The following is a 25,617-nucleotide window of genomic DNA, read 5'->3' as shown; positions in this document are numbered from 1 at the left end:
ACTTCCGCTGGCAACCTCGCGTCAGCCAGCCCCAGCTACGGATCCCGATGGACTCCGCGCGGCACGTCACGCTGTCAGCTCCAGCCAATCGGCTTCGGACAAGTAGGAGGGGAGGGAGACGCAGAAGCAAGCAAGATGGCGGCGGCGGCTGCACAGGGAGGGAGAACTGGTGGTGGCGGAGGCAGTAGTGGGGCTGGAAGTGGTTCCAGCTGTGGGACAGGCAGTAGCCGCAGCGGCTTGCTGGACAAGGTGAGAAGTCGGTTCTTGGGGGCAGGCGAGGCCTGGGGACGCCCGGGAGGCGGCGAGCCCCCTTTCCCATCCTCGCCCCCCCTTCTGCGGCTTCCCAGGGGGAGTGCTCGTCGGGCCCACAGTGGGAACCCTGCGGGCGCTTATAGCCAGCTCCCTACACACCTCAAACCCGGGCTCTCTCCTCTTTAGGACTTCTTTACTTCTCGGAAGTGATCGGTCCTCAATGCCGGCCACTACAGCTTCTTAGGAATATTCGATTATTCTCACATTTCAGTGCAGCCATCGCTTTTTCCTTGGTGGTGCTGGGGGTCACTGTTGAATGTGCCCATTTCACCGACAGGGAATTGTGAATCCTGACTGAATGAAAGCCGCTGTTCGAAGTCAGTAGCCTCCAATCTCCCCATCACGACCGCCACACTTGCGTGCTGCTACATATTCCAGAGTGCTTTGGGCCTTTTGCTTACTGAAGTTTCTAGGCGTTTTACCTCGATACGCCGAATACTGAGCTTCAAGTATTGACTTCCCCTACGCGCTGACAGGAAACCTTTAAGATTTATCTTTTTTCCTCTCTCCTTCACCCTCCTCCTTCCTTCCCTTCCCCCTCCACGCCAAGTGCCCTAGGTGAATCGTATTCATGAGCTTGTTACCTGCTCAGGCTTACCTCTTCTTCCCCTCTACCCATCCAGTTGTGGTTTTTTGTTTTGTTTTTTGTTTGTTTCTGTTAATGTGGTCCTAACAACAAGGGTTTAAAAGAAAAGAAAAAAAGGCAGATTCTTTTCCTGGGTTGGCCCTTCTTGCCCTTTGCATAGCATCTCGAGAGAAACAGTTGCGTGTAGGTCTGGGTCCTAGTACTGGTTCTGCCTCTAATTAGCTGTGTGACCTTGAAATGTGCTTGTTCTCCCTGTGTTTTGTTTCCTCATCTGTAAAATGAGGGACTTAGCCTTAATGTACCCTAAGGTTCCTTCCAGTTCTCTCATTGTAGGGCCCTAAGCCAGTTTGATGAGAAATGTTAAGCATGGGGTCTTTAACATAGTAAATAGTCAGGATTGTTTACTTTAATTGAAAACAGCTTTCAGACTTCTCTGTGCTTAACACATGGTAGGTGCTTAAGAAATGAATACATGATCATATTGAGGGGCTTGGATCCAGATCTTTTTGCTTCTCTTTTTGGGTGTCATTGGTTTTGAATTACATGGTTCTCACACTCTTAACCCTTCTTAAGAGATAGGAACATGTTCTGGGAGTTGGGATGGTAAATCGCTCCAAGGTGTGTGAAAGTGTTGAGAATTGATGGTCATTTTCATACACAGATCCTGCCTTCCTGCTGGGTGAACACCTCATGGCCTATGTTTATTCTGTCCCATTGAGTGTTCTTGCTCTTTGCTCCACTTGGATCATCACCAGCAAACATTAAGCATGGACAGTCTGCTAAGGCAGTGATTACTGAAAAGTGTATGGCATCAGTGCGTTTTGGAAGAACCTGCGTTTGGGGGTCATAAGATTTGGGCTTTGACATAGATCTGCTAGTTTCAAACTGTATGAAGATTGGCAAGTCATTTAACCTCACCAAGCTTTCCTTTCTTCACCTGAAATATTAGGGTTTTGGGGAGAATCAAATGAGATGATATACGTTAATGATCTCTGTAACCTATAGTATCTAATACAGAGGTGTAATGGCAGAGGAAAAGAATCCAGAATCCTACTGCCAGAAAGTACTCAGTATAGCTGAGTATAGGACATGGGGTACCCAAAATATTAAACATAAAACTATTTGGTATTCACATGTGTACTTTTTAGAGAAGTTAAAGTGAGAGAATGATTCCTGAGATCTAATTGATAAGGGGATGAGAGCCCTAGGGAAAGACCTCATGTTTGAGAGTGGAACTGGGACCTTATTTTGAGAGAGAGACAGAGACAGACAGCCTACCAGTTAAGAATGTCCTTGAACAAAGGTACACGGTGCCTGATGTTTCTCAGGTACTGTTGACTGACTGTTCTCTAAGACAGGGGTCCCCAACCCCCAGTTCCTGTTAGGAACCAGGCCGCACAGCAGGAGGTGAATGGGGTGCCAGCGAGCAAGGCTTCATCTGTCACTCCCCATCGCTCGCATTACGGCCTGAACCATCCCCGTCCACCCACCCCAGTCTGTGGAAGAATTGTCTTCCACAAAACTGGTCCCTGGTGCCAAAAAGGTTGGGCACTGCTGCTCTAAGAGACCTGTAATGACAAATAGGTAGAATCAGATGAAGAAGGGCATGGATTGCTTGAAGTAGAAGTAGGAAGGAAGCCTGTTGAAGGTTTTTGAGCCTAATATATAAAGTGGTTTTAGAAAAGTTATTCAAATAGTTCGGAGTGGTAGAAATTAGAAGTCTTCTAATAAGTTTCCTCATACCATACTAGTATATGGGGTTTAATATAAAAAGAAAGACAAGTTTGAGTTCTAGTGCAGCATGTTAAAAACTACATGGTCTTGGATAAGTTTGATATCACTGAACTTAAATGTCCTTATGTGTACATTGTGGATGCCCATACATATGGTAGGCTTGTTGTAAATATTAAGTCATAATATTGGTAAATGTTCTTTGTACAGGGCTATAAAAATAGAATGATAAGGTGAGGAGAACCCTAACTTGAGTAGCAGAGATAGATAAAAGGCCTCAGAAAGGAGCACTTGGCAGAATTAACTAAGAAGTGAGGGGCCGAGGAGAGAGAAAATAAGTCAGGAGCTGTTTAGGTGCTTTTTCTTGGAGAACTTCATTTCAGCCTTACATTGAGGTGTTTTTCCTCTGAAGTCTCTGGCTTTATTGCACATGGGAATTCAGCTGTCACTTAATATGACATACTGTTTTATATTGTTCTACCAATTTGTCCAGTTTCCCATGAGACGTTCTCTATAGTGATCAACACAGAATAAATACTTGGAGCATTGAATTTAGCAGAGAAAAAACTTCAGATCTGCCACCCCAGTCTTCAGAAACTGCCTTAGAGGATGATGCCTCTATTTGAAAACTGAGGGTACTGTGGAAGAGAAAATGGGGAAAAGATGTTACTCTCAGTGGAGCAGGAGCTGAATGAATAGAGAAGCCTTTGCTCTGTGGGAATGAGAGGCTGTTACTTTACAGTTTCTTTAATTTGATTTGTCTTGATTTTTTTGGAGGGTTTTTATTTTATTTCTTGCAGCTTTGGTTTTACTTGCCATGAAGAAATGTAATAAAGAGATGCAAATGTGCTTGTAGTTTTCCCTAAGCAGATGTGAGTTTCTGCTTCTATGAAACTGACTTTGAGAACAAAGCAATTTTAGTTTCCTGATCTTAAAGATAGGTATGCAAATATAACCTTCCAGCTTCCATCACAGAATAACTTAGATCATTGCAGTAAGTTATTTTTCCCAAAATACATCAAAGCATTTTGTTCTATGTAGCAGGCTATAAAAATTGTTTGCTTAATTTGTTTTGGCTATTAAAATTGACATGTGGCATTAAAACATGCTTTCCAGAACTATATCCAAATTCTTTTAACCTCATAGTTGGATTTCTGTCTCCTGGCTGGATTTTTTTTGGCTATTAAAATTGTTTTGGCTATTAAAATTGACATGTGGTATTAAACCATGCCTTCTAGAAGTTATATCCAGGCCCTTTTAACTTCATATGTGGATTTCTGTCTCCTGGCTGGATGGTTTTTGGCTATTAAAATTGTTTTGGCTATTAAAATTGACATGTGGTATTAAACCATGCTTTCTAGAAGTTATATCCAGGCCCTTTTAACTTCATACATGGATTTCTGTCTCCTGGCTGAACTGTCAACCTGATCTTAAAGTACCCCTTTTATACCTTAGTAGCTGAGAACGTAGGTTCTGGAACCAGGCTGGCTGGCTGGCTTTGAATCCTTGCTCTGCCACTTAACAGATATATGTTCTTGGGCAAGTTAATAAATCTCTTTGTATCTCAGTTTCCTCATCTGTAAATTGGGGATAATAATAGTATTTACCTTAAAAAGTGGTTCCTGGCACATAGTAAGCACTCAGCAAAACATGTATAGCTGCCACTAACTAGCTTGTTACTCTGGATTTCAGCTTCCTTAGATAATATTTTTTATAACATACGAAGACTGTCTACATCAGACTTTCTTGGGGTTTTAGTAAAAAATAGAGATTTCTGGACCTCATCCCAGACCTGAATCAGATTCTCTGGGGGTGGGGCCTGGACAGCTGCATGTTTTCACACATAGCTGTTTATTTATTTATTTCCTCTACAGTTTAACAGGTTAAGAACTAAGGGGTTTTTTTCTTGTTTGGATTTTAACTATTCTGCTTAATCAATAGTGATTTCTCGAAAATGTTTATAATGAAGAGGCCTTGAAGTTCATGTGTTCAGCCTCCTCATTTTATAGACATGGACACATGGAGAGGGGAAGATGAAGCAACTTGTCCAAGAGCACACAGCGAGTTAGTTACAATTCCAGAACCTGGCTTCCCAGCTCTTAATCCAGTACTCTTACCTTACTTAGTACATTGCCTCTCATACTGGAGCAGACCATGTGCTAGCTAATGTAGTAGTGGAGAGAGCATCTGTTTTGAAGTTGGAAGACCTAGGCTGAAGCCTTGGCTTTGTCACCCACCAACGTGTGTCCTTAGACAGGTCTTATATACTCTTTTGCTCTCTTCGATGGGATCTTAGCTTGCCAGACTCGAACAGGGTAGTATGCCTGTACCCTAACCCAGCTCTGACAAAGAGGGTGAACAGTTTTATGGCAGTACTGTGATGTGTGTGTTTGTGTTTAAAGAAACAAGATGCAGGCTTTTAACACTGTTTTGCAAACTAAACTTTAAAAGCATCTCAAAACTCATTATTTTTGACTTCATCAAAATTAAAAACCTTTTTGTGTCAAAGGACATTATCAAGAAAGTGGAAAGACAGTCCACAGCATGAGAGAAAATGTTTGCAAATCATATATCTGGTAAGGGTCTAGTATCTAAACTATATAAAGAACCTTACAACTCGATAATAAAAAGACAAACCAGTTTTTAAAAGAATAAAGGATGTTGGAGTTCCCTGGTGGCGCCGTGTTTAAGAGTCTGCCTGCCAATGCAGGGGACATGGGTTCGATCCCTCCGGGAAAATCCCACATGACACAGAGCAACTAGGCCCATGCGTCACAACTACCAAGCCTGCGCTCTACAGCCCACGAGCCACGACTACTGAGCCCATGTACCACAACTACTGAAGCCTGCACTACTAGAGCCTGTGCTCCACAACAAGAGAAGCCACCACCATTAGAAGCCCACACACCGCAACAAAAAAGAACCTGTTATTGCTTCCCCAACATTGATTTTAAAAAAAGCAAAAAAAAGGATAAAACATGTGAATAGATATTTCTCCATAGAAGATATGCAGATGGCCAGCAAGCACATGAAAAGATGCTCAACACCATTAGTTATTAGAGAATGCAAATCAAAACCACAATGAGATACCAGTCGTATGGCTATAATAAAATAAGAAAAATAACCATTATTGGTGAAGATGTGGAGATATTGGAACCCTCCTACATTTCTGATGGAATGTAAAATGATGAAAGTTAAGAAGAGTTACCATATGACTCAGCAGATCCCACTCCTAGTTATAAACTCAAGAGAATTGAAAATGTGTGTCTACACAAAAACTTGTACACATGATCACAGCAGCATTATTCACAAAAGCCAAAGGGTGGAAGCAACCCATAAAAGTGTGGTATATCCATGCAGTAGAACATTATTTGGCCATAAAAAGGAATGAAATACTGACACATGTTACAACATGGATGAACCTTGATGATGTTATACTAAGTGAGAAAAGGCAGTCACAAAAGGCCACATATTATATGATTCCATAGATATGAAATGTCCAGAATAGGCAGATCCATGCAAACAGAAAGTAGATTAGTGGTTGCCAAGGCTGGGGGTGGGGTGGTAGTAATTGGAGTGACTGCTTATGGGAATAGGGTCTCTTCTGGGGGTGATGAAAATGTTCTGGAATTAGATGGTGATGATTGCACAACCTTGTGAGTATAATAAAAACCACTGAATTGTACATTTTAATTTATTTTTAAATTTTATTTATTTATTTTGGGCTGCGTTGGGTCTTCGTTGCTGCGTGGGCTTTCTGTAGTTGTGGTGGGCGGGAGCTACTCTGTTGCAGTGTGCAGGCTTCTCATTGTGGTGGCTTCTCCTGTTGCAGAACACGGGCTCTAGGCGCGTGGGCTTCAGTAGTTGTGGTGCACGGGCTTAGCTGCTCCGTGGCATGTGGGATCTTCCCGGACCAGGGCTCGAACCCATGTCCCCTGCATTGGCAGGCAGATTCTTAACCACTGTGCCACCAGGGAAGGCCAGAATTGTACGTTTTTAAATGGTGAGTTTTATAGGTGAATTAGATGTCAATTTTTAAAACATTCTTTTTATTTTTACAGGGTTTATGGAGTAACCTTTAAAGCTTCAAACTATTATTTTTTTAACTATTTACCACTATATACACAGTGGTATCAAAGATTTTAACAACCTCTATCAGCTCAAGTCCCTTCTTTAGCTGTTGCCTGCACCATCTCTCTGTTCTGACCTCCGTCTTGTCAAATCGTAGTGGTTTTTCTTATTACCTGGCCTTAAGTATTTGACTCATTGATCACTTCTTTCTTGAAATATTATCTTTATGTGGCCTCTAGAACACCACTTGCCCTGGTTTTCCTCTTTCTCCACTTATCTGTCTTTATTGTTGTTATTTTTTCTTCTGACTTGTAAATATCAGCAAGCCCCGGCCCTCTCGATGTACACTCATCCCAAGGAGATAAACAGTGTCATGGCTTAGATTCCATCTTTAAGTTGATGACTTCCACATTTATATTTACAACCTAGACCTCTCCTCTGAGCCCAGATTTATATGTCTAAATGCTTGCCATCTCCACTTTGATATCTGTTAGGTATGTTAGACTTAAGTAGCCAGATCCAGTCTACTTACCTCCAGTTACTCTGGTGTTGCCACTGATATTCATGCTCATAATTATCGTGTGGTCATTTCTAACTTCCAACTTAACTCCAGTGATAACTGCAGCCAATAATAAGCCACTATTAAGCAAGTAATTTTCTTTGCAATATTTCTTGCCCATTTTTATAAAAAATAGATGGAAATTGAAGATTAAGTATGTTGCCAGGAGCTATAATATCTCTCTTTGAGATATCCTGGTATTTCTTAATTGGAATCTAAATTAGATGACAGTAAGCATTCTCAAAACAGACATCGTTTGCTCCCCAAATTGAACATTTTTTCCTTATTTTGAACTTACTGCTTTCTGATCTTTTGCCAAATGTGTGCATATGGGAGGTAGGGGTATGTATTTCCAACTCAAATAGTATCTCAACTTCTGAGTCTGCCATCAGTTTTCATAATCTTATTTTGGTTTAGAAAATTCTGAAATCAGTGTAACTGTAGAGCTTAAACATCTCAAACTCATCATATACAAATGGGTATTTCTTCTTTTTCCTCCTCTGTTTCTTCTCTTGGAAAACAGTATGACAGCTCAGAGAGTTATCTAAGCCCGGATTCTAGTAGAATGGTCATCTCTATCTTCTCTTTTTGATGTTTCTTGTAACTAGTCTGATGTTAAGTCCTGCCAATTCTACCTCATAAATAATCCCCTTTCATCCCCTTACTGCTGCTCTGATTCAGGCCCTGCATCTAAATCAGGCCCCATCTGATGTGTTTATCTCCATTGTTACTCCCCTCCAGACCATCTGCTAGGTTGCCACTAAAAATGACTTTTTTAAAAAACATAAGTTTGATTGTGTTGTTCACCTGCTTAAAATATTCTCCACTGCTTGTTTCAGAATAAGGTCCCAAGTCCCCTAGCCTAGTAAATAAGGCCATCTAGGATATGCTCCCTCCGTCATGTGCCTCATCTCCTACTACCTTCCCCCTTTGCAGCCTACATCCACTTTGTAAACTGAGAGAGACCAAAGAAGAGAGAAAAAAGGTTTATTAATTTTTCTTAGAGCCATGCTCAGTTCTTTTAAAATCAGAGCAGGGTCCTTCCATTGGCACAGCTCACTTCTGGTATCCTTCATCTCTTCAGTGTGAATTGAGGAATCCTTTGAGTCTTACTGCCCAGTTGTCAAGCTAAGGAACTTTATGAAGCAATCCACGGAGGTCTTTATCACTGCATAACTTTACTTCTGTTTTCACTGCTATTAAAATCTTTTTATTATTCAGATTTGCAGTGGAGAATAACTGAAGTGAGTCTTTGTAATGTTCTATCAAAGCCATCAAATGCATAATTTTTGTGTATAGTTCGTCATCCAGGTCTGGCATCAATCAGTGTGCTGGTTTGATAAAGTGTTTTATGTTGATAGTGGCAGGGAAGTACTTTCTTTAAGATAGGACTTTTTGAACTGTATTTTCAGTCAAATAGCAGTTGGTTTTAACTGGAGGAAAATGGAAAATTCCAAATATTTTGTATCCTGCAGGTTTTGTTGGCATATTCAAGATTAAAATCTTTTTAAGATTTTTTTTTGTTATTAACTATAACTTATTAGATAAGAATCAAGATACTTTGTATGGCTGTCACTTCAGCAGTCTGTGTCCTTTTGTTTTTATGGCTAATAATTCCTTTCCTTATATTTTGTGGGAAGCAGTGTAGAATAATGAAAGAGCACAGGTTTTGAAATTATGAAAACTTGATTGAGTCCCAGCTTTACCACTTCCTAGCTTTCACCTTGGGCAAATTTCTTAAACCCTTAGTGTTATCTGTAAAAGGAGGATGCTAGTCAGTTTGGGCTGCTCTCACAAAAATACCATAGACTAGATAGCTTAAACGACCAAACTTCATTTCTCACAGTTTTGGAGGATGGGAGGTCTGAGATCAGGGTGCCAGAATGGTTGGGTCTAGTGACAGCCCTCTTAACTGGTTACAGACAACTTTCTTGTATCCTCATATGGTTAAAACAGAGTAAAAGCAGGTTCTCTCATGTCTTTTTATCAGGGCACTAATCCCTTTCACGAAGGCTCTACCCTCATGACCTAATTACTTCCCAGAGGCACCACCTCCTAATACTGTCACATTGTGGTTTAGGATTTCAATTTACAAATTTGAGTGGTGGGAGGAGGGTGGAGATGATGGACAGGGGCTGGAATAGTAAACCAAGAAAAGAGTAAGGCATGGTATCTAAGAAAAGGGGAATTAGCCCAAGAGAAGGTTAAGGGAACTCCCCGGGTCATAGTAAAGGGAGATTCCAGGATGACAGTTAATACAGCAGGACTGGAAAGAAATCCACCTAGATTGAAGCAGTCCAGAAGGCTCCAAGAGAGACTTCTCCAGGAAGATGAAATTCACAGAATGCTGAATATGATTGCAAATATTGAAAGGAGAGTTAAACAATTGAGGGAGAATTTGAGAATATATTGGTGAGAAATACCTTGTAGGGTTAAAAACAGCAACAAAAACAATAGTAGCTCCAAGAAAAGCAAAAAGCTATGCAGGAAAGAAAAAGTAATCCTAATATACATGACTCATCTGTGACTAGCATTTATGGTCATATTGTAACCTCCAAATAATGGTCTAGCAAAAACTAAGGTATGAGACCAAATCAATATTGATCTACTATAACTATATGAAAAAGATGGTGAGGGAGGAGCAGGAAAAATAAATGAGAAAGTGGCAGGGGATGAAGTGGTTAAATCTCATCTTTCATGGTGAAAAGTCAATAGATTTAATGCTAAGAACTGAAAATAATAATATAAACTTTTTTTTTCCCCCAGAGATGTGGATACCCAAAAAATCAGCCAAAGGAGTTGAAATTAGTGCCTGTCTCTGGAGAGTGGAAAATGACAATAGAAAGAGTCTTAAGGGGAGGGGAAGCAGGACTGCTATTTTTTTTTTTTATAACTTACAGAACTCTTTAAACCATGTATATATATGTATGATGTTGGTGCAAATAATAACTAAGTCAATACTTGTGATTGTGCTCAATATACACATATCTATAATACACAGGAGGGAATGCAGGGAAGAGGAATTGTGTGCAGAGTTACCACATCCTTACAAAAGGAAGGTAATTTGCACTTAGGGTTGAAGAAGAGAAGAGTGAGGAAAAGAAGATAGTCCTGAATAGCAATAGAGAGTACATGACCAGGATCGTACATTTTAGTTGATGGGCAGTTTTTGAGAATGATGGAAAATGTCCATTTTCCTGCCTTTTTTTCCAGATGTATCTCTGTACTACAGCAGAGATGCTATTTGCTTTGATATAGGGTAAGGTTTTTCATTTACACAGAATGGATGATGCTCGTATCTCTTCAGAAATCAATTATAAACTTTCTTGTTTATGTAATTCACTGGAAATGTTCCTGTACCACTTACTGAAGATCCTTCTAGGTACCAGTGGAGTTAGAGCTGAGACTATTTTAGCACATGTTGTAATGGCTTCTTCTCTGTTTTATCCCCCAATATTGCCAAGAAGTTATCCTCTGAATTGTAGAGGCAAGTTTCTTTTCTGTGATGCACTGCAGGTAGTGATGGGTGGCTGGGTTTCTCTGAGAACATAATTTTTTTTTTTTTTGGAATGAGCCAAAAAATTTTTAATGACTTTGATTCACAAATAATTCAAATTCTGTTATGGATTCTGGCTATACAAGTTCTTTCTTTTGCTTGCTATTGTCAAAATGGGATTTACTAAACTACGTGTAAGCGAGCTATTTAGCTAGATAGCCTGTGAATTTCTTCTTGGTTCAATTTGTGTTTTTTAAATTAAGTGTCATGTTTGATTTGTAGGCTGGCAGGCTATGAGAATCATCATTACAACATGCTTCCACTAGTAATTTTCTCAAAGAAAATTCTTGTTTTTTTGAGACATAAAGGGGAAAGCCTTGATTGAGTTTTAATCACTTGAGGTATGACTGTTTTAGTTCATGTTTTTTCCCCCAACAAACTTCACAGAATAGTTTTTCTTTTTTGTGTAATAGTATATAGAATCACAAAATTAAGTTTGATGAATTATATTTCTACACTCCTTTAAAATCTTCTCACGTTTTACGATGTTTGTTCCATCTTTATTTCTTGTATGCAGCATCTCTGAACTTGTTCTCAGTCAGAACAAAGTCATGTACCTAACTGGTGATAGGACTTAGTTCAAAATGTTCTTTCCAACAGACTACACTGGATTTGCTGTTTTCCTACAGTTAAGACATGCTGATAAAATATAAAAGTTGTTAGCAGACAAAAATGTATTAAAGGAGACCTTTGTCATTTTGTTAGCATCCGAAAGTTCATGGATGTATATTGTCTGGATTTTGTAGTCACAGAATGAAAGGATGAACAAGTGCAATTCCTTTCTATTCCCACATTTTTGTAAAATGGGGATGGGATATTTGAGTTCACACTATAGTCTCTGCAGCCTATGTAAGTGTTCTGGTTTTGGCCTTGTACATTTGACTTTCTAGCATGCAGACTGGCAACATCATACGAGTACCACCAGATTCTAGTGACCTAGTCTCCTTCAACTTCATTTTCAAGTGTTTTGTCTTTTAGCTGTCCAACATCAGAAGAGAGAATAAATGTTATATATACTTGAGAATGCTCTTAAGGAAGTAGTTCATTTTACTTTTAGTAAGATGCCATATCTCTTAACGCACAACTTATCTGTTTGATTTACAGTGGAAGATTGATGATAAGCCTGTAAAAATTGACAAATGGGATGGATCAGCTGTGAAAAATTCTTTGGATGATTCTGCCAAAAAGGTACTTTCTTTGGGGGTGGGGAGCGGGGAGTCTGTTACTATGTATACAGCTGATGGCACATCTCTTGCAGGGTTTTTTCCTTCTATGACTTAGAATGACTTTAGTTTTCAGTGTTAGGAATTGAGCCAGAAAGCATTTTCTAAAATCCTTACAGTGTATATAGGGGAACAGGTGTTAAAATATAATTGTTAGTTCCTCAAATTTCTCTTCAGAATCTCTAATTTTTGAATTCCAGAAAGCTGGTAATCTATCATTTTTGAGGTTAATTAGCCTAGAGGCAAGAGGGTTGAGGGAATATAGGGCATTCAGCCATGATGGGTCATCTCTGTATTTTAAAAGGGAAAAGAGGGCTTCCCTGGTGGCGCAGTGGTTGAGAGTCCGCCTGCCAATGCAGGGGATGTGGGTTCGTGCCCCGGTCTGGGAGGATCCCACGTGCCGTGGAGCGGCTGGGCCTGTGAGCCGTGGCCACTGAGCCTGGGCGTCCAGAGCCTGTGCTCCATAATGGGAGAGGCCACAACAGTGAGAGGCCCGCGTACCGCAAAAAAAAAAAAAAGGGAAAAGAAAAGTTTAGCTTCATTCTAGGGAGATGAGGATTTAAAAAAAAAAAAATGTATGAGAAGTTGATGAACTTTTTCTCTGGGATCTTTGTAAACAGGTTGAATATTTTTTTTGCTCAGAGTGGCAAAATTCTGATTGGAGATAACAACTTGATCATTTATATGATTAACATAACTTTCATCGTGGAAATTAAGAATAAAAGCAGATACAAAGAGGGAGGTATTCCTATTAGCTTGCTTCCTTCTTCTTCTCACTAGGTACTTCTGGAAAAGTACAAGTATGTGGAGAATTTTGGTCTAATTGACGGTCGCCTCACCATCTGTACCATCTCCTGTTTCTTCGCCATCGTGGCTTTGATTTGGGATTATATGCACCCCTTTCCAGAGTCCAAACCTGTTTTGGCTTTGTGCGTTATATCATATCCTTTACGCTCAGGTTTGTTTTCTACTGACAGTTTTTTAAAATCTCTACTGGTACTCTTCTCTGCTCCTTACAAAAAAACAAACTTTCATCTTGGGGCCTGCTCATGTTACGATTTAACATTATGAAATGTGAGCATCTGTAAATTTATGTCATAATTATCATTGATATTTTAGATTCAATACAGTTATTTTATCTTTAATTCTGTTTAGTTATTAATGTAGAGGTTATAATCCAAGTGTGAGCACCTAATAGGAAAACACATAGGAATAGTGAGACCCAGCTCTTCTCATTTCTAGCCTAGAACTTAACCCATTAGACCAGGTTGCTTCAAGCCACTCATGCCAGGGTATAGGTATACCTCACTTTATTGCACTTTGCTTTATTGTGCTTCATAGATAGCGCATTATTTTTTTTTACAAATTGAAGGTTTGTGGCAACCCTGTGTGTTGAGGAAGTCTGTTGGCGCCATTTTTCCAACAGCATTTGCTCACTTTGTATCTCTGTCACATTTTGGTAATGCTCACAATGTGTCAAACTTTTCCATGATCATTATATTTGTTATGGTGATCTGTAATCAGTGATCATTGATTTTACTATTGTAATTGTTTTTTGCGGCACCACAAACCACACCCATGTAAGACAACTAACAATTTAATGGATAAATGTTGTGTGTGTTCTGACTGCTCCAGACCAGTCATCTCTCCATCTCTCCCTCCTCTGGGCCTTCCCTATTCCCTGAGTCACAGCAGTATTGAAATTAGGCCAGTTAATAACCCTTCAGTGGCTTCTAAGGGTTTAAGTGAAAGGAAGAGTTACATGTCTCTCACTTTAAATCAAAAGCTTAGAAATGATTAAGCTTAGTGAGGAAGGTGTGTTGAAAGCTGATATAGGCCAAAAGGTAGGACTCTTGTGCCGGTTACCCAAGTTGTGAATGCAAAGCAAAAGTTCTTGAAGGAAATTGAAAGTGCTACTCCAGTGAACACATGAATGATAAGAAAATGAAACAGCCTTAATCCTGATATGGAGAAAGTTTTAGTGGTCTGAATAGAAGATCAAGCCAGCTACAAGATTCCCTTAAGCCAAAGTCTAATCCAGAATAAGGTGCTAACTCTCTTCAATACCAAGAAGGCTGAGAGGTGAGGAAGCTGCAGAAGAAAAGTTTGAAGCTAACATGGGGTGGCTCATGAGGTTTAAGGGAAGAAGCCATCTCCATAACATAAAAGTACAAGGTGAAACAACAAGTGCTGATGTAGAAGCTGCAGCAAGTTATCCAGAAGATCTAACTAAGATAATTAATGAAGGTGCCTATATATACTAAACAACAGATTTTCTTCAATGTAGGTAAAACAGCCTTATATTGAAAGAAGGTGCCATCTAGGACTTTCATAGCTAGAGAGAAGCTTCAAAGGACAGGCTGACTCACTTGTTAGAGGTTAATGCAGCTGGTGACTTTAAATTGAAGTTCTTGCTCATTTACTATTCTGAAAATCCTAGGGCCCTTAAGAATTATGTTGTATCTTCTCTGCCTGTGCTCTATAAATGGAACAACAAAGTCTGGGCGACAGCACACCTGGATGACAGCACATCTGCTTACAACATAGTTTACTGAATATTTTAAGTTCACTGCTGAGATCTACTACTCAGAAAAAAAGATTCCTTTCAAGATATTACTACTCATTGACAATGCACTTGGTCATCCAAGAGCTCTGATGGACATGTACACCAAGATTAATGTTGTTTTCATGCCTGCTACACAACATCCATTTTGCAGCCCATGGATCAAGGAGTAATTTCAACTTCAGGTTTTATTATTTAAGAAATACATTTTGTAATGCTGTAGTGCCATAAATATTGATTTCCTCTGATGGATCTGGGCAAAGTAAATTGAAACCTTCTGGAAAGGATTCACAATTCTAGATGCCATTAAGAACACTTGTGACTTATGGGAAGCAGACAAAATATCAAACGTTAACAGGAGTTTGGAAGAAGTTGATTCCATCCCTCATGGATGACTTTGAGGGGTTCATTACCTCAGTGGAGGAAGACACTGCAGATGTGGAAACAGCAAGAGAACTGGAATTGGAACTGGAGCCTGAAGGTGTGACTGAATTGCTGCAATCTCATGATCAAACTTTGACAGATGAGGAGTTGCTTCTTGTGGATGAGTAAAAAAAGTAGTTTCTTGAGCTGGAATCTACTTCTGGTGAAGATGTGAAGATTTCTGAAATGACAACAAAAGATTCAGAATATTACATTAACTTAGTTGATAAAGCAGCAGGGTTTGAGAGAAGATTGATTCTAATTTTGAAAGAAGTTCTGTGGGTGAAGTGCTATGAAATAGCACTGCATGCTACAGAGAAGTCGTTCATGAGAGGCAGAGTCAATGAATGCAGCAGACTTCATTGTCTTATTTTAAGAAACTGCCATGGCCACCCCAGCGCTCAGCAACCACCACCCTGCTCAGTCAGTAGCCATCTGAACATTGAGGCGAGACCCTCCACCAGCAAGAAGATTACTACTCGCTGAAGGCTCAGATGATGGTTAGCATTTTTTAGCAATAAAGTCTTTTTTAATTAAGGTGTGTACATTGGTTTTTTTAGACATAATGCTACTACACACTTAATAGACTACAGTATATGTAAACATAACTTTCATATGCCCTGGGAAACAAAATTTGTGTGATTCAGTTTATTTTGACACTCCTTTATTGTGGTGGTCTGGAACCAAACCCGCAACGTCTCCAAGGTATACCTGTTTTAGGAAAGGATCAGATTTTGGAGGTTCAGATCTGTGTCAGGTTTCCTTGAAGCTGAGGGGCTAGACTGGGAGTTACTGAGCATGAGGTATAGGTGTGGCTTGTGTAACAGCTAGAGAACCTGGGTTTGAAATTTCAAGTTGTTTTTGTGATAATTACTTTTTGGAGACTGTTTGAATGCTGCTAACTTATAAATATGAGTAATACACACTCAGAATTATTGTAAAGATCAAATGAGAGATTTTATACTATATTTAGAATATAAAGTTAAATATGTTGATAGTTTTCTTGTGGTCCCCACTCCCTCCTCCCCAAGTCAATCTATACATACTGAACTTTTCTTTTTAACTTAAAAAATATACTGAATGTCTTTCCATATTAGTATATATAGGACTGCCTCATTCTAAATAGCCACCTCGTGCTATTGCATGTCTGCTATGTACTGATATGTACTAGTTGTTGAAAACAAATCATTTTGGTAGGCAGTTTACTTTTCATAACAATCTTAAAACCACCTGAAATATTTCTAAAAATTCCACTTTGGGGATTTTTCTTCAGAGGCAGTTAGAAAGCCATCGAATAAAGCAGGTCCTGACCAAAAGTGGTATTATCCAAATTGATCTCAGATTATAGTCACAGAATTTGCACCTTGACTGCTTACAGTATCAGATAAATCATCCCAGTATGAACTTTTTCACTATTAAGGCAGTTCAAAAGAATATGCCATAGGTTCTAGAGACAGTTCTCAAAAGAGTTCCAAAGATCTTTGAACAATGACAGCAACCTTATTATAATTATATGGCCTCCCAAGAGAACGGCCTTGATGGAATTTCGTTTGTTTGATTATATTTGTTTAAAACAAAACGTGATCTTGCCATTTTTATAATCATGTCATTTTTATATGTAATAATAGTACCATTATAAATGTCTTCTGTGTGGTGTACACTAAAAATATATATACCATCACTAAATCTCATGACAATTCTAAAAAGTCAGTTTTATCCCCATTTTAGAGGTGACAGTATTAAGCCTTGGGATAAGGAGTAATTTGTCAAGGTTACATTGGTTAAAAGCCAGAGTTCAAATCTAGGACCACTTTACTCCAAAGCTCATACTTTGTACTATACTTTCCTGCCTGTCCCTTATATAAAATTTAAATGACACATGTACACAAAGCTCTTTTGCCAGTTTCTGGCACACAGGTACTCAAGTATGATAGTTAATACTGTCAAAAACTGAGTATAGGGCTTCCCTGGTGGCACCGTGGTTGAGAGTCCGCCTGCCGATGCGGGGGACACAGGTTCGTGCCCCGGTCCGGGAAGATCCCACATGCCGCGGAGCGGCTGGGCCCGTGAGCCATGGCCGCTGAGCCTGCGCTTCCGGAGCCTGTGCTCCGCAACGGGAGAGGCCACAACAGTGAGAGGCCCGCGTACCGCAAAAAAAAAAAACAAAAAACAAAACTGAGTATAATAATAAGCCTACATGTGTGGAGGAAGTAGTTGTCCTTCTCGTAAACTAAATTGTGGTAGTCGCCCAGCTAGCTCATTTGGTAGAGCATGAGACTCTTATAGTAAACTAATTTGAAGTCAGTTTTCCTCTTTTAATGACCCTTGAAATTGGTTGAGTGTGGTCAAGTCCACTGTGATTATTAGTTTTGTATTGTATGGAGAAATAAGCACAAGTCTTGACAAACTAGGTAATAGAGGATCTCTTTATATATGTTGTCCTTGAACAGAAAGATGAGAGCTGATTTATGCCCTGTACCTTTTTCCTTTCTTGTTTTTTGAGATGTTCTTTGCAGAACTAACCAGAGAGAGCCTTGCTTCTCTTGCATAAAATAAGGATGAAAATGAAATAGTTAAATTTTCAGTGTTTTTACAGCAAGACAAAACTGTCTTCTTTAGGCCTATCATTATGAAAGTTTTTGTAGCCCTTGCTTGTCAGTTTGTGTTATTTCTCTTTTGTGTGTATTTTCCCCTTAACTTTATCTGAACCTATTTTGTGATGATGGGGATCCTGACCATTTATACCTCATATAAGGAGAAGAGCATCTTTCTCGTGGCCCACAGGAAAGATCCCACAGGGATGGATCCTGATGATATTTGGCAGCTGTCGTCCAGTCTCAAAAGGTATGACTATCCTCACAGATTCTTAAATCCTGCTGTTGGGTTTTCTCTGGGTGTTAGTCATTATCAACAGACTATTGTATGCCTACTCTTTGCAGATCATAGTGCTAGTCATATAAAATGAAGAAAGGATTGTGAACTAGAAGGTTTTCCTTTGTATTGCACTTCTGAGATTCCATTATCACAGAAGTGCTCTGAGGATAAATTGTGGGAGAAAGTACGTTGGTGGAAGAATAAAGAATGATTTTCTTTTTCCTTGTGGCCAATAAACTGAGCCAGTTAGAAGAACTATAAACTATATATGTATCTGTAAAGGCCAAAGGTATGAAGTCAGTTGTCTTTGAAGAACCCCATTAGCTTCTGTGTCTTCTGTGATCCTGACTGCAGTCTGTGCAATCAGGAATCTCTGAAACAATGCACTGGGCAACTCAGAGAAGCACAATTCAGTCAGCAATGGGTGTAACTTTGTGCAGCTGACACCTCAGGTCTTTCTAGGTATCTAGAACTGGGTTCAAACTCCAGCTTGTCTCTTTCTAGCTGTGTGACTTTTCGTATATCAGGTAAACTATTTGAGCTTTAATAGAGTAAAAAATGATTCGTACAGTTTTTGTGAGGATGCCAACTGGTATATATAGTTGACTCTTGAACAACAGGGGTTTGAACTGCATGGGTCCACTTATACATGGGCTTTTTTTTCCAATAGTAAATACTGAAGTACTGCACAGCCCATGGTTGGTTGAATCTGCAGATTCGGAACTGTGGATACAGAGGAACCACCTATATGGAGGAGTGACTATGAGTTCCATACACATGGATATTCAACTGCGCAGAGCATCAGCACCCCTAACACCCTCTAACACCCTCCCCCTGCCCCCATAGTGTTCAAGGGTCAGCTGTATACCAAGCATTATGAAAGATGGCATCTGTTGAGCATTTACTATATACTAGGTATTGTGCCAACTGCACCGTCTCATTTAAACCTTAGAACAACCCATTTTAAAGATAAGAACCCAGGTCCAAAGGGTTTAATGAATTATTCCAGGGTTATAGAGCCCAAAAGTGAATCTAGCCACATCTGAACTCATGCTCTCAGTCACTATCCTAAAAACACATGGTATAGTTCCTAGCACATAGTAGGCTCTCAAATTTTAAGTACAGTTACTCACATATATGAAGGTAAGTATAGCATCAACACCAAACAGCCTCTCATTACCAGCTTGTGGAGATATCTGTAAGGAGGAGCAGACCTTCATTCTGACGTTGCACCTGAGTTCTTATCTCCTGGCAGGACTCATAGCTGCCATTTTGGTCTCAGCTGTCATAAATCTGCACCCTGTGCCAGGCCCCTAAAGCAGAGTTTCAGAATTCTAGACCCTAGCAACATCTTGATTTCATTATTTACATGCTGACTTAAGTATCTTTTAAACAGCTTTATTGAAATATAGTTCCTGTACCATATTTCACCTATTTAAAGTAGTTCAGTGGTTTCTAGTGTTTTTAAAGATGTCTACAACCATCACCACAGTCAACTTTTATTTATTTATTTATTTAAGTTTTGGCTGCGTTGGGTCTTCGTTGCTGTGCACAGGGTTTTTCTAGTTGCAGAGAGCGGGGGCTACCCTACATTGCAGTGCGCAGGCTTCTCACTGAGGTGGCTTCTCTTATTGCGGAGCACTGGCTCTAGGCGCATAAGCTTCAGTAGTTGTGGCACACAGGCTCCAGAGCGCAGGCTCAGTAGCTGTGGCACACGGGCTTAGTTGCTCTGCAGCACGTGGGATCTTCCCGGACCAGGGCTCGAACCTGTGTCCCCTGCATTGGCAGGCGGATTCTTAACCAGTGCTCCATCAGGGAAGTCCCCTACAGTCAACTTCAGAGCATTTTTATCCTCTCCAAAAGAAACTCTGTACCCTTTAACAATCATCTCCCTATCCCCTCATTCTCCCAACCTGAAGTAACCACTAGTCTACTCTGTACATTTCCCTGTACTGTTTATTTCATATGAATGGAATCACGTGTAATATGTGATCTTTTGTAACTGGCTTCTTTCACTTAGCATAATGTTTTCAAGGTTCAGCCATGTTATCAATATTTCATTCCTTTTTATGCCAAATAATATTCCATTGCATGGATATACCACATTTTGTTTATCCGTTTATTAGTTGAGGGACCTTTGAGTCATTTCCACCTTTTGGCCTTTAAGAATAATGCTGCTGTGAACATTCATGTACAAGTTTTTGTGTGGACAAATTCTCATATAATATACCTAGGAGAGGGATTGCTGTATCATATGGTAACTCTTTTTAATTGCTTGAGGAACTGCCATACTGTTTTCCAAAACAACTGCACCATTTTACAATTCTTCTAGCAGTATATGAGGGTTCTGATTTTTTTCACATTCACTGCTGACTTTTACCAACTGCCACATTGTTGGTGCCTGTAGAAAGGAAATATGCCACCTCTGTTCCTTCTTGCTGTAGTGAAATACAGACTCACTCCTCTTTCCTTAGAGGTGGCTCCTGGCTCATTGGCACTCTCTTTAACATAACTCCTTTCAGAAGGCTTGATTGATGATTTCAGTATCCAAGTAGATGATTACTCCAGTACTCTGGCCTCTTAGTTTTACTTCCTCTCCTCTGATTATCTTGTTTTCTGCCATGTCTTAAATACTTATTTCCCTGGACATACCCTAGATCTTGCTATTACTGATAACTAATTACCTTCAATAACTTCATTTTTAAGTATCCCACTCTTTGACCATTGCTTTATATTTTTCTAGTTTATCTCCTTCTTGTTCTCTTGTCCCAGCAGTTCTTCAGCCCCAGTGGCATCCATAATCCATTGAGCCTACCACCTTTGCCCTGGTCCTCTTCTCTTCATTGTCTCACTTCCTCCTTACCTAGCTTAGATTCCGTGGCATTTCTGTAGTGCAGTTACTCTCTCACTGTCCTAGAGGATCTTTCATACCTTCTTCTCTATCCTCAAACCTCTTGCCCTCCTCCCCCACTTCACTCTCAGCTTCTTTTGTTTCTGGGAAGATAGCAGCAGTCAGAATTCTCCCATCATTATCCACTCACAGTGCTCATCATACTCTACCTTCTTTCTCAGTTCCTGTCTGAAGCCTCTTCTCTATTTGTCCACTAGATTCTATCCCTTCTCATTTACTTGATGTTTCCCTCTCTGCTTGGTTATTCTTCCTGGCATACAAATATGTTGTAATTTCTCCCACCTGAAAAGTTGTTTTTCTTTTCACACATTCTCCTCACATGGTCTTCTCATTTCTCTGCTCCCCTTTTTTCTTCTCCCATCATCTCTTGGATTTGCATATCTTCACTTCTCTTTCCTCATTGTATTTGACCTGTCAGCAGCATTTGAACAGTGGATCACTCTCTCCCTGTTAAATTTGTTTTTTAAAATAGGCTTGTAGGATACTGTAATCTTCTAATTTTCTTCTTACCTTAGTCTCTGTTCCTTAGAGTCCTGTGTGATTCTTCATTATCCCGTCTCTGAATTTGAAATGCCACTAGTGCTCGTTCCTAGCAGCTCTTCTCTATCTGTATTCACTTACTATGTGTAATCTTATCCAGACTTTCAGGACTTTAAATACCTTCTATAATGATGAAGATCTCTAAATCTGTATTTTCATCCTAGACCTTCTCCAAACTCCAGCTATGTCCCAGATTTCTGTTTGACATTATATCCTAATAAGCGTCTCAAAATTAACATATCCAAAACCTAACTCTGCTATCCCTTACCTAAACCTGCTTTTCCCCATCTAAATAGATGGCAGCTCCATCCTTCTAGTGACTCAGGCCAGAACTCTGGAATCATTTTGACTCCTTTATCTCAATCCTTTGAATAGGTTGTCAGCAAATTCTGTCAGCTCTACCTTCTAATTATATTCATTCTAACCACTTAGTATCTCCACTGCAGCCATCATCTCTCAATTAGGTTACTGTAGTAATGTCCTAATGGACCTCTGCAGCTGCTCTCCCTGCCCACAGTCTCTTTCCAGTACAGTGGGCAGAATGATCCTTTTAAAACATCAGGCAGATCAACTCAATCCTCAGCGCAAAATCCTCTCACATAAAGACTGAAATCCTAAGCATAGCTTAGAAGTCCATGCTTATCTATTCTCTGCAGCCCCACACCCATGGACACACACTCCGCATCTCCTGTGGCTTTTATCCTGTCCCTCTCCATTCTGTTTGCATTGGCCTCCTTTCTGTTCTTCAGACATTCTGGGCACGTGCTTACCTCAGGGCCTTTGCATTTAGTGTGTCCTCTGCCTGGAATATTCTTTTTCCAGATAGCTTGTTCTCTTACCTCTTTAGGCTCTGCTCAAACATCTGCTTAGTGAAGACTTTCCATATTTAAAAGAATATCATAATTTTTATTTTATTGTTCCCTCACACAGCAAGATAAAAGTCTCAAAAGACACATTTGTCTGTTGTGTTCACTGATGTATATCCTTAGCATCCAAAACTGCCTGACATATATGGTTAGTCCTGAATAAATATTTGTTGAATTAATGAGTAACTTTTTAAAAATGCATTAGATCGTGTCCTGCCATCAGAGCCATGGAACTGAGCTCAAAAGTCCAAAAATTACTGTGATATCAGTTAGCAGCAGTTGATCAGAGCTTGAGAAAAATTTTTGAGGTGTTGAAAATATTCAAGGACCTTTACTCCTAGCTATCCAGGTTGGAAGTAACTGGCTAGACAACAATTTATTGAGCTGTGATTTTTTTGAGCACTGGTTAATGATAGGCACTGTTATAACCATAACAGTGATCCTGAAAAATAGGTGGTGCTTTTCCTGTTTTAAACATGCAGAAAAAAGCAGAGGCTCAAGCCTCTGCTTCCTCTAAAGATAATACCAGCCTGACAGTCCACCGAATATGCCCTAATTAAATGGAGACAGAAACAGGTGCAGTTGCGGGGAGAAATGTCAGCCTGCCAGGGGTTGATGTTATAAACCCTCTTGAATAAGTAGAGATAGTAAAAGCCTTCAAGATACCTTAAGGTGTAGCTAAGGGATCTCTGGAGTTCATGTAGTAAAAGATATCCCTGACCTGGTAGAACCTGGAACTAGATTGATTACAGGGAACAAGGACTGAGCAGCCTGGAATTGGGGAACATCTGTGAAAACAAGGGTTCTTCATTTATCAATAAAAATTTGATTGCCCAACAAACTCCAAGCTAAGAATAGAAAATAAGACAAAATCCTTGCCCTCAAGAATCCCTGAGACAGGGACTTCCCTGGTGGTCCAGTGGTTAAGACTCCATGTTCCCGATGTAGGGGGTACAGGTTCGATCCCTGGTCAGGGAAGATCTCGCATGCTGCATGGTGCAGCCAAAAAATTTAAAAAATAAATTTCACAAGTGATACGTGAAAATTTAAAAAAAAGAAGAATCCCTGAGACTAGTGAAGAACAAAAATACGTAATTATCATTTCAATAGGTAATTTCACTGACAGCATAGGAGCCTGTCATTAGACCTAGCAGATGATAGGCACTGAGTAATTGGGTTGACTATTAATTGACGGTGCATGGATGACAAAGGCAAGACATCTAACCCAGTTTGGGAAGGTTTTCCCAGAAAAGTTCATGCCCAAGTATGAACTTAACAAATGGGAACGTTTGTTACAGACAAATTAGTCTCACTAATGAGTGAGACTGGAGAAAAGTGTCTACTAGGAGTACTCTTCTAGCATAATAACAAAGCAAAGCCCAGCAGTGAGAGAAGATGGTCCGTGTGGTTTAACAATCTATGACAAGGTAAAGGAGGCACATAGTAATTAAATCAGGGAAGACATGGCAACGCCTATGAACCAGAACTTCTATCCTGAAGGTGCCCTGGAATTTTTTTTTTTTTCTGGAAAGGATAATGTTGTATGTTCCCTATATCACTGGTAGCCAGCTCAGCCCTATTTTTCAAAAACACTTGGTGCTCTGTTGTTACTGGCTGAATGTCTGTGTTTGGTTTTTGATTTGTTATCTTTGCTTAGGTTCGATGACAAATACACTCTGAAGCTGACCTTCATCAGTGGAAGAACAAAGCAGCAACGGGAGGCCGAGTTCACCAAATCCATTGCTAAATTTTTTGACCACAGCGGGACCCTGGTCATGGATGCATATGAGCCTGAGATATCCAGGCTTCATGACAGTCTTGCCACAGAAAGAAAAATAAAATAGCCACTTCTAAAAGCAGCCATCTTTTGGCTGGATCATGCTGAATTGAGGGGTGAGGGAGAAAGAAACAGAACTTAATATGGATAAAGTAAGAAATGTAAAAAATGTCAGTTTTGTCTTGAAATTTTAGTCCATTCTGTATAAATAGAATTTTCTAGCTCAGATATGAGAAGTTGTAGCTCTGATATCTAGCTGTAGCCTCTTTGGTCTGCTGATTGCATTGTTTTGATTTGCTTTTCTGGAAAAGCATTTTTGCTAAAAACCATACAGACTTCCTCCTTCATACCTAGCAGTACTTTATATAGTATAGCTTTGTGCCATGCAGCATTTGAAGACTCAGTTTTGTAAACTGTTAACCTGTTGCTGACTTTACTGTGTTAATTCCCATTTCAACAGCTGTTTCCCTTAATTCAGAATACAACTTCTTGTGTATGACAGTTTTCCTTCACACACCATTTTTGTGGGTGTGTATATATCTGACTTGGGGAGAATTGGGGAAAAAAACCCACAGCTTTTTAATTTGTTTAAAAGAGACTTTCTGCCTGTTACATTTTGTGCTCTTAACCAATTAAAGAAGCCAATGGCATTTTTAGTTTTATTTTGTCTGTTTTCCACTAGTATATCCCTGTTGATTTGTTTGTGCCCTTTATCAACTGCCATTTTCTAAAATTTTTTTCAATAAAAGGAAAGAAGATGTGAAAAAATGGAGTCATAGTCTTGATGGAAGGAATAGAGCAGCACATGTTAACAGTTTTACTGCTATAGGTTCCTTTTGTTCCTAGGCTGTTTCACTGGTCAGAGGCCCTTGAGAACCTGTAGGTGAAGAACTGCTAGCTTTCCAGTGGTAACAGTGATGACACTCAGTACTTACGTTGTGCCAGGTACTTTACATGTATTAACTCACTAGTGCTCACAACTGTCCCAAGAAAGTAGGTACTGATATTATCTCCATTTTATAGGTGAGGAAACAGAGGCACAAAAATTGAATAATTTGTCACAAGGCTAATGTTAGAGCTGGGATTTGAACCTGTTGTGTCTGGCTCCAGAGTTGTGAGCAGCACCGTTTCTAGTATTTTCCCACTATGGTCAGAGAAGAACTGGGCAGTTGCCCAGATCCTGTGACCTATAGGAATATTGTCCGTCTAGTCTTACATAAATACAATTCCAGCTGAGCCTGGTACCTAAAACTATAATCAGCTTATAAGAAATCCCAGTTATCACATTTTCCTCTTTGACTTGGGAACGTTGCCCTATTTAGCACCACGCAGTAGGGGACTGTAGAACATCACTAGACAGGGAGTTGAAGCCTTGGATTCTATACTCTGTTTCCATATACCTTGGGTAGGCCGTGTAATTCTTTGAGCTTCTAGTTTCCTCTCCCCCTCCCCCCCGCCCCCAGGTGAAAATTCTATTCTGTCAGCTACTTGAAGCTTTTGAAAGTGTAATCAGATAATCGTATTCTTACAGTGAAGAAGTTACTGTTAGACACAGGGGCCCCAAAGCTCATGGATATAGACAGGGAATAACCCTCTCCATGATGACTCCTTGGAATTCTTTCACA

General features: G+C 39.9%; 1 protein-coding gene across 1 annotated transcript; it reads left to right on the top strand.

Annotated features, from left to right (window-relative positions):
• The first annotated feature begins 123 nt into the window (after nt 1-123).
• SPCS2 (signal peptidase complex subunit 2) lies at nt 124-24,754 on the top strand. Its single transcript, XM_082660758.1, has 5 exons — nt 124-249; nt 11,920-12,003; nt 12,819-12,979; nt 17,734-17,868; nt 23,873-24,754. The coding sequence occupies exons 1-5, from the start codon at nt 136-138 to the stop codon at nt 24,057-24,059; spliced, it is 681 nt and encodes a 226-aa protein (XP_082516884.1). The 5' UTR covers nt 124-135; the 3' UTR covers nt 24,060-24,754.
• The last annotated feature ends 863 nt before the right edge of the window (nt 24,755-25,617 follow it).

Source organism: Grampus griseus, assembly GCF_964374135.1.
Source record: "Grampus griseus genome assembly, chromosome: 8".
In the NCBI taxonomy this organism is placed as follows: Eukaryota; Metazoa; Chordata; class Mammalia; order Artiodactyla; family Delphinidae; genus Grampus; species Grampus griseus.
The sequence above is the reverse complement of the archived record's forward strand: the minus strand, read 5'-3'. Positions and strand labels throughout refer to the sequence as shown.

Excerpts from the sequence above, each read along its gene's own strand:
- SPCS2 (XM_082660758.1), top strand. The coding sequence starts at position 136 with ATGGCGGCGGCGGCTGCACAGGGAGGGAGAACTGGTGGTGGCGGAGGC. Across the intron at positions 12,004-12,818 it reads TGGATGATTCTGCCAAAAAG|GTACTTCTGGAAAAGTACAA; the intron begins GTACTTTCTTTG and ends TCTTCTCACTAG. Across the intron at positions 12,980-17,733 it reads TTGGCTTTGTGCGTTATATC|CTATTTTGTGATGATGGGGA; the intron begins ATATCCTTTACG and ends CTTTATCTGAAC.